At 43.8% G+C, this 8,759-nt stretch overlaps 1 protein-coding gene across 1 annotated transcript in view; it reads right to left on the bottom strand.

The window, feature by feature from the left end:
* Positions 1-22: 22 nt before the first annotated feature.
* The window catches only part of PITPNA (phosphatidylinositol transfer protein alpha), a 41,801-nt gene continuing 33,064 nt past the window's right edge, over positions 23-8,759 (bottom strand). Inside the window, exons 11-12 of the mRNA XM_041724675.1 lie at positions 3,685-3,753; positions 23-2,687 (exon numbers count right to left, since the gene is read on the bottom strand). Of these exons, the coding sequence (XP_041580609.1) occupies positions 3,709-3,753 (45 nt within the window). The 3' untranslated portion in view covers positions 23-2,687; positions 3,685-3,708. The remainder of the gene's footprint in view (positions 2,688-3,684; positions 3,754-8,759) is intronic.

Raw genomic sequence — 8,759 nt, 5'->3', positions numbered from 1 at the left:
CAATAAGCTGGACTCCAGAAAGCTCTGTCTAGGATTTTATTAGACTGCTTTTTCCCCCAATATACCTGTTTTGGAAGAGTGAGACAAAAAGGCACGAACTCACATTAAATTAACAAGGTAATCTAATCAGTTCTACAAAGTGTATTTTGTAAAAGAAGTAGCACTAGGAACGAACCAAAATAAGTCAGGGAGTCCCGGCAGGGACTGTAAGAGAACTTGGGAAGATATACACATGCCCACAATACTGACCCTGTCCCTGACCTCTCTCTGTGAGAAGGCCAGACCCCAGCACCGCCCCTCCTTACCCCTTACAGAGGCGCTGCTGCTTCAAACTGCGACTCCGACACTGGAAATCTGATGGAAGCAGCTGGTCTGAAGGGGCATAGCACGACCTCAGGTACTACCCCTGGAGTTGAGCCTTTCATCATAAACCTCTCTGGGTGCTAGTCAGTGCTAGTCAGGATGTGGGTGAGAAGGTAAGGGGGATACTTAAGCCAATACTGTTGCTCAGCAGCAATACTATCCGTGGGGATAGAAGAAACCAGGGATACCCCTCCTTATATTCCTGTGGGCTGGAGCCCCAGATCCAGCTGACCTCAGGAAATTCTAGCTCTGCTCATGTGGATGCTTTCAAATGGGGGCAACAGATGGAGATGGGAGAAGCCAGAGAAAAGCCAGATAAAAAGCAAGCCCCCACCAGAGTTGGAGTGGTATGTGTGGATCTCAGAGAACAGCTGAAGCAAGGAGACTTAGCACTTGCTGACCCTCAAACCACATAACTGGTTAGAACATCACAGTTCATTTCTCCCAGGTTATCCCCCTTTGAACTTAGTTGATGAATGAAGAAGGGAACACTTTAAGCACAAATATAATTATACCTAATAGAGAGCTTGTAGGAAAACATTTACATTTTTCTCCAATAGGAATGCTTCACTTTCCCAAATAGATGCTACCAGCAGCTGGGAATCCTAAGAATCAACTGAACTGCCCCAGATCCATTACTATAGGCCCTGCAAGGTGAGGAGACTGGAAGGAAGGTGTAACAGGACATTTCCTAGTCCCAAAGAGGACTCAATGAAGGTGGGAGATGACCACATTGAGGGGTCTGAGTCTGTCCACTGTTGCCCCAAGAGGGTCACAGGGAAGCATCCATTAGGATGCCACAGGTGCCATCCTATGAAACACTCCCTTATTGCACTTAGAAATCAGTAAGGCAAAACAAACTGACAACAACATAAGGATAAATGGTCCCATCCTACTTCTCGCTCCCTCAACACAGATTTGGTCTCTTAACCAGCCACTGCACGAAGACTAGAATGGGCTTGGATCACAACACACTGGGCTAACATACTTCACAAGGCTTGGGAAATGTCAGGTGACACCGGAGTTATCTCTGATTTTTCTGCTGGGAAGGCATACTTGGGTTCTGCCAACTTGTACACAACTGTGAAACACTGAGTAGCTTCTACCTCCCCTGGAGTCTGGACTTTTTCACAGGCCTCCTTTGGTAGAGTTCTAGACTATGATAGCTGCTTGCTTCTGACTTTTGATTGTCCAGGACAGAACTCAGCATGGGGGTGGGATGAGCTGAGTTCCTGATCCCCAAATTCCTTTCCAGCCATTGGAGACAAGGGGGAACATGTTCTGCTGGGGAAAAGCTTTTTGCATGCTCATTTTGTGCAGCATGAAAAGATCAGGACCCTTGTGTCCTAACCGGCCTCAAAGGCAGAGGACAGGAATCTAAGAAAGCACACAGAAAAGAGGATTATTGCTGAGTGACAGCACCAGCCCAAAAGGGAAGAGGAGCATGGACATATAGAGCTCCTCCAGTGGTGGGTGGGGGAGAGGAGGGGCAGACTAATTAGTACATATGGGGCTGACTCAACTCTAAGGGCCACACTGGACAGGTCTCTCCAGATGGAGAACTGACCCAGGCCTACTGTGGACTCTGCAAGGTTCAGACAGAGTGGGCAACAGGAGGGCCAAGAAACCACAGGTGTCTCTGTAAGACTAGTGACCAAAGATGCAATGCCTGGGGCAGAGGTTATCTGTATTTGTTAAATTTTTAAAACAGAGACTGGCTGGCCCTGGGTACTAGGCACCTCCTTGGTGCCTACGGCACATAACAATAGGTTACTGAGAGCAGAGATCAGAGTTATGAAGCCACACTGCTGTTCTGTGGAACTGGAGGAAAAAACTGTATTTCTAACTCATCTCTCCCCAGGTGAGCACTCAAAATTGCAAAGATCTGTCCATGAAGCAAAATACCTCAGTTTATCCCAAGGTTGAAAATAAATGAACTTAAATCATTTAAATCACCACATCACAAAAGGCAGCTATTTTGAAAGACTAAAAATGTCACTTGGAAATAAAGGAAGGGGTGCTGGGGGGGGGGGGGGGGGAGGACACACAGAAATGGGTTGAGAACAAAATGGTTGGAGAGGGAGGAGCTGTAAATACAGCAACCTACACGCCATACATCTCAGAGGAGCAGGCTCCTGCACACACGGGCTTCATAATACCAGACAGTCTATTTGTTCACAATATTACAGGGCATCTAGAATTAGCTACAGTAAGGGATTGAAAGTTGCCTGAAGAATGGGCACAGAAAGGCTGCGTCCGAAGATGGCCTGTCACTCGGGAGGGTGGAGCTGCTGGGCCTTCCTGTTGACCACTGTCTTGCAAAACTAGAAGAAAAATACAATTATTAAGGAAGCAACAGAGGAAAATAGAAACACACTATAAATCATCATTGATGGAGGAATTTCAAAAGGCGGAAAGATGCCATTTGGGGGTCAGGGGAGGAAACAAGGTCCAAGCAGGTGGCATTGCAGCAATCCACTTAATTCTGCCTTATCTCCCAGAATTTCTCAAGCACAAGAGGCAAGGAGAGCGGGCCGAGGTTTGCATTACTGCCGGTAGGACCCCAGGCCTCCTCAGCTCCTTAGTGTTACAGGACCACGAGATTTTACTTGATAAAAAAATTTTCTCTCAGAGCTTAATAGGAAATATGGCCAAGTTTTTAATTCCATGACCCAGCCCACTGTGAGCTGCTGGAACACCAGCAAGCCTAGAGGTGGGCAGGGTACTGAGAGCTAAGAGAAGGATGGGGCTTGTAAAAGAGTGGCAGCATGAAACAGGAACAATGTCTGAAAGACGCTGCCTCTGATGAGGACACCTACTTAGTACGGGATCAGGAGCTTTAAAGAGGAAGGCAATGAAACACAAGACACAATGATGAACCCTAGGAAAAGCTGTCTGGCCAGCAGAATTTCCAAGGGCAGGGCAGCGAATGCTGGCAGCTGGGAGCCAGGAACTAGCTCTGGCACAAGGCTATAGGGAGGACCCTGAATGCCAACTTCAACCTGAAATGGCTCTGGTTACGAGAGGAAGAATTAGTTGCAGTTAAGCTTCAGTTCTGTGTCTACTACCCTAACCCAGCCCCACTTCTCACCACTGAGTCTATGTGTCTGGGCAGTTCATTCTAAAATCACATGTCCCTGAAATGTTCTAATAGTCACAATATCTTTCAATGGAAGCCTAAGAGCTGTTTAGTATGGCAGTCATCACTATTAATGGAGGATAGGATGAGGAAGGAAGCAAGTTTCCTGAGTTGCTAAGGCCCTGAGGACCCAAACAAATTTTTACGTCAAAGGAGATGCAAAGGGCAGATTCAGTACATACAGTGCAGAAGGGGGAGGGATGCCTTTAGTCATCCGCAGTCATTCCTTTCACTGGGTCCTTTTGTCTCATCTGGAACAGAAAAAAACCAGGAAAAACTGAAGGCTCTCACTGCTGATGGAACTCCAACACAAATACATTCTGCCTTCTCTTCAGTCCTTGAAGAGGGTGGAGCATTTTTTGTGCACAAAGCAAATCAGAAGAGTAGAATTCTGCACACAGCCAAAGCCATGCCATTTATAGCTCCATGTCACTGGTTCCACCGTCCATGATTTCTGTTCCTCTCCCTGCATCCCAGTGCTGGGGTGCGGCTCTTAAGCTCCTCTCTTCATTCATTCATTCATTCATTCATTCATTCATTCATTCATTCATTCAACAAATACCTATGAAGCAACTCTTGTGCTAGGAACTGCACAAAACTGCTTCAGGCCTGAGAATTTGGCAGTGAACCAAAGCAGACCAGGTCTCTCCTTCTGGTGCTTAACACTCTGGGGTGAAGCAGGGGAGAACAAACAAATATACGTCAGGTGGGGCTGAGGACTGCTGAGATGGAGAATGACCCTGGGGAAATGGGCTGTGGAGAAAGCCTCTCTGATAACTGAGGTTGAGTAGAGACCCAAAGAAGTGGGGGAAAGTCCTGTGGCTTCCCAGAGAGGGCATTGGGGAGAAGTGGTCCAGGCTGCAGGAATAGCGATTCCCTTTCCTGGGCTCTACTGAGAAGCTCCGCAGTCAATCAGGTGGGCAGAGGGTGGCACAGGAAGGGAGGGGCTGAAAGTGCAGGGGGGGGCGGGTAGATCTCAGCTTAGCAGAAGTGCAAGGCTGCTAGAAAACAGGATGGGGTCTTCTCTGGAAGCCCTGAGTAGCCCCTGTCAACTGCACCTTCCAAGCAGAAGTGGACACAACTTGTGGGGATACCGTGGAAGTGATCTCAAGTCCTTTCCAATTTGAAAGTTCCATTCTGTTTGCAGAATGCCTATAATGTGCATTTTAACTTCCCATTAGATATTTTGTCACTATGCATGAGTTTTTCTGCTCGACTTTCATTCTTTCTTCATTCAACAATTTTTAAGCACCTCAAGGAATGACCTCTGGAATCAAACTCTCTGGACTGTATTCTGGTGCCATGACAAAGCGTGTGACCCTGAGCAAGTGACTTCACTGCACTCTAAGCCTCAGTCTGTATAATAATAAAACAGAGACAATAAAAGTACCTATGTAAGTGGTTGTTGATGATTAAATAAAGATATTCGTGGAGAGTACTTAGCAAAGCTGAGTGCTTGGCATGGAGTATGCACTCAGGCCATGTTTATGTGCTGTTTCTGCAACATCCTGCAGCAAAGGGGATGTGTGTGTCCCACAAGCTCTGAAGAACCTGGACTTCTACGCCACCTTCCTCCTCAGAGTTCTGTTTTGGTCACTAAAACTTTAATATTGCCCCATTTTGCAGAGATTCTACCTCAGAAGCAGTAGTTCTCCACTAGGAAGTATTTTCAAAATACTCTTCCCGCCATATTTCAAACTCCTGTTCATTGTTCACACTCCCTGTTTCCCCCCCAACTATTATAATCAGTGAGTCCGGGTGGAACCTGGGCATGGTAAAAAAAAAAAAAAAAAAAAAAAAAAAAAAAAAAATTCTCCTGCTCCTCCCCAGAGGTTCCCATATTCACTCCCTATTGACAGCTTTTATCATAATTACATCAAATATCTTAGCTTGGTCTTTTAGGCCAGAGTTTCCTGCTTGAGCAAAATAATTGCCCGAGCTACTTGTAGATTCTTGGGCCTCAGATCTGATAGGTCAGAACCTACAGGAGACAGACAGACATTGAGTCATAAAATCAGTTTTTTTTTTTAAGATTTTATTTATATATTCATGAGAGACACAGAGAAGACAGAGACATGGGCAGAGGGAGAAGAAGGTTCCTTGCAGGGAGCCCAATGTGGGATTCAATCCCCAGACCTCAGGATCACGCCCCAAGCCAAAGGCAGACACTCAACGGCTGAGCCACCCAGGTGTCCCAATAAAATCAGTCTTATAAGCCTCACTTTTCCTCATCCCCAGCAAAGACCCACTGTGTCCAACAGGGAGGTCTATTTGCTGACACCAAGCCAGTATGTGCTCATTCCTAGCTCCACCTGCAGATCTAAACTCACTTTCATGAATATCTTTAAGTTTTTAAAAAATTCACTAAGTCATCTCTACCCTCAATGTGGGGCTCGAACTTACAACCCTGAGATCAAGAGTTGCACGTTCCTCCAATTGAGCCAGCTAGGCACCCCATGAATGATAACTTTTGATTTTTATTTTTCCTCTAATTTCAGTTATTAATTAATGTCCATTAATATATTACTTTACAGGAGTTTAACAAATTCAAGATTTTCCAATGTGACAAATCTGTTAAGGATAAAGGCATTGTCCTATTTTAATTTTATTACTTTTATTTTTCTTTATTTTTTTTAAAGAAATTTTTTATTTTTAAGTTTTTATTTATTTATTCATGAGAGATGCACAGAGAGAGGCAGAGTCATAGGCAGAAGGAAAAGCAGGCTCCCTGTGGGAAGCCTGATACAGTACTCAATCCCAGGACCCTGGGATCACAACCTGAGCCAAAGGCAGATGTTCAACCACTGAACCACCCAGGCCCCTCTTTATTTTAAATATTTTATTTGAAAGCAATTTGTATACCCAACGTGGGACTCAAACTCAGGACCCTGAGATCAAAAGTCACACACTCAAACTGAGGCAGCCAGGCTCCCCCTGCACTGTCATATTTTTAAAAAGACAAAACATTTACCTTGTAATGTTAGGTTGGAATTGGAAGTATTCGTGTGAACATAGTATGTAAGACAGAGGGACAAATAACCATAGATGTAAAAGTACCCCAACTCTGCCTATGAGAAGGCCTGGGAGCAGCAGCACCCCAACAGTCAGGAATATACCTTGCATCCTTCATTGAAAGGAGCCAAGGCTCCTTAGAAATATAGCTGGTCCTGGGGCTCTGTCATGGAAAGACAAAGATGAGCCTGTGATACCCGTTGTGCCTCAGGTGGGCAGAGGTAACCTCACCAATAACTGGACAGAAAGACCGCTGGAATACAATGAAAGGATACTGAATATCTGCAACATTCTGGCCTAACATATATAAACTGGATCTAATCACAAAATCACTGGACAAACCCAAACTGAAAGACATTCTACAGAATGACTTGCCTTTAACCTTCAAAAGCATCAAGCACCAGGAAAACAGGCATTGAGCCAGATTGAGACACTGAAGGGTACAGTGTGGGGCCCTTGAGCTCTATCCTCTGCTTCAGGGGAATGGGATCTGTGAACCAAGGTGTATCTAGGAGTTTTCGTATTCTTGTTTTCTGTAGGTTTGAAATTCTTTTCAGAAGAAATTTTTTTAAAAAATTGAAGTACAGCTGATGTGCAACATTAAGTCAGTTTCAGTGTACATGTAGTGATTTGATAATTAGAAACGTTAGGAAATCCTCGCCGCATAAGTGTAGTTGCATCCAGTCACCATACAGAGTTATTACACTACTGTTGACTGTTATTCCCTGCGCTGTACTTTTCATCCTGTGACTTGTTTTACTTTTTCTTAAGATTTTTTTTTTTTTTTCAATTCATGAGAGACACAGAGAAAGAGAGGCAGAGACATAGGCAGAGGGAGAAGCAGGCTCCTTGCAGGGAGCCCGATTTGGGACTCGATCCCGGGACTCCAGGATCACGCCCTGAGCCGAAGGCAGATGCTTAACCACTGAGCCACCCAGGCATCCCTAGTGCTTTTTTTTTTTTTTTTCCTGGTGCTTTTTTTTTATAACTGAAAGTTCATACATCGTAATCCCCTTCACTTATTTCACCCACCCCCTTTCCCACCTCCTCTCTGGGAACCACCAGTTTGTTCTCTGTATTTATGAGTCTGTTTCTGCTTCTCATTTGTTCATTTGTTTTGTCTTTTAGATTTCAGATATAAGTGAGATTTTACGGTATTTGTCTTTTTCTGACTTATTTCACTTAGTATCACACCCTTTAGGGTCTATCCATACTGTCATAGTATAAGATTTCATTCTTTTTTATGGCTGATACACCATAACACACACCCCATCTTCTTTATCCATTTATCTATTGATGGACACTTAGGTTGTTTCTGTATCTCGGCTCAAAATATATTTTTTTAAAAATACAAAAATGTGCTCATTAAATGTTTGCTTGTTAATGAACCATTCACAGGGATGCCCGGGTGGCTCAGTTGTTGAGCATCTGCCTTTGGCTCAGGGCGTGATTCCAGGGTCCTGGGATTGAGTCCTGCCTCAGGCTCCCTATAGGGAGCCCGCTTCTCCCTCTGCCTGTATCTCTGCCTCTTTCTCTGTGTCTCTCATGAATGAGTGAATAAATAAATAAATTTTAAAAAATATCATAGAGAAAAATGACCATTCACATAAACTTTTAATTTCAGAGAAGCTGAGATTTAATATAGGGAAGCAAAGCTCCTTGGGCCTCAACCAGATCCATGTATACTATAAAAGCTTACTGCCTTGTTTTAATTTACTAGCCCAAAGCCAGGTCCCGTTTGCTACTGCTTAAGATACAACTTCCTATCAGGGAAGCTAATAGCTTTCCCTACTCACAGAGACAAGGTCACTTCAGAGGTTGCCACTGAAATAAAAATACATTATTTCATTCTTATCATGAAATATTCTAAGAATGCTTATTTCCTATTTCCTGGGGCCTATATGACACCATGAGATTTTATCTGATGTTTGTTCCTCAGATCAAGCTACTGCAGGCTATGTATATACATATAGTCAAGGAATATGAAAATAGAAACTCTAATCTTGGTTTGTTTGTTTTTTGCTGATTTTCTCTAGGGAATAAGGCCAGGGGTTGGAAGAAAGGGACTTTTATTCATCTAGTTTTATTTATGTACATGTACTTCCATTTTTTTACTTTTCTATGTATTTTTTAAGGATTTTGTTTATTTTTTAAAAAATATTTTATTGTTTTTAAAGAAATCTCTACACCCAACATGGAGCTCAAACTCACAACCCCAAGATCAAGAGTTGCATGCTCTAGTAAA

Source organism: Vulpes lagopus, chromosome 12 (genome assembly GCF_018345385.1).
Source record: "Vulpes lagopus strain Blue_001 chromosome 12, ASM1834538v1, whole genome shotgun sequence".
Lineage (NCBI taxonomy): Eukaryota > Metazoa > Chordata > Mammalia > Carnivora > Canidae > Vulpes > Vulpes lagopus.
This window is presented reverse-complemented; position numbering and strand designations above follow the sequence as displayed.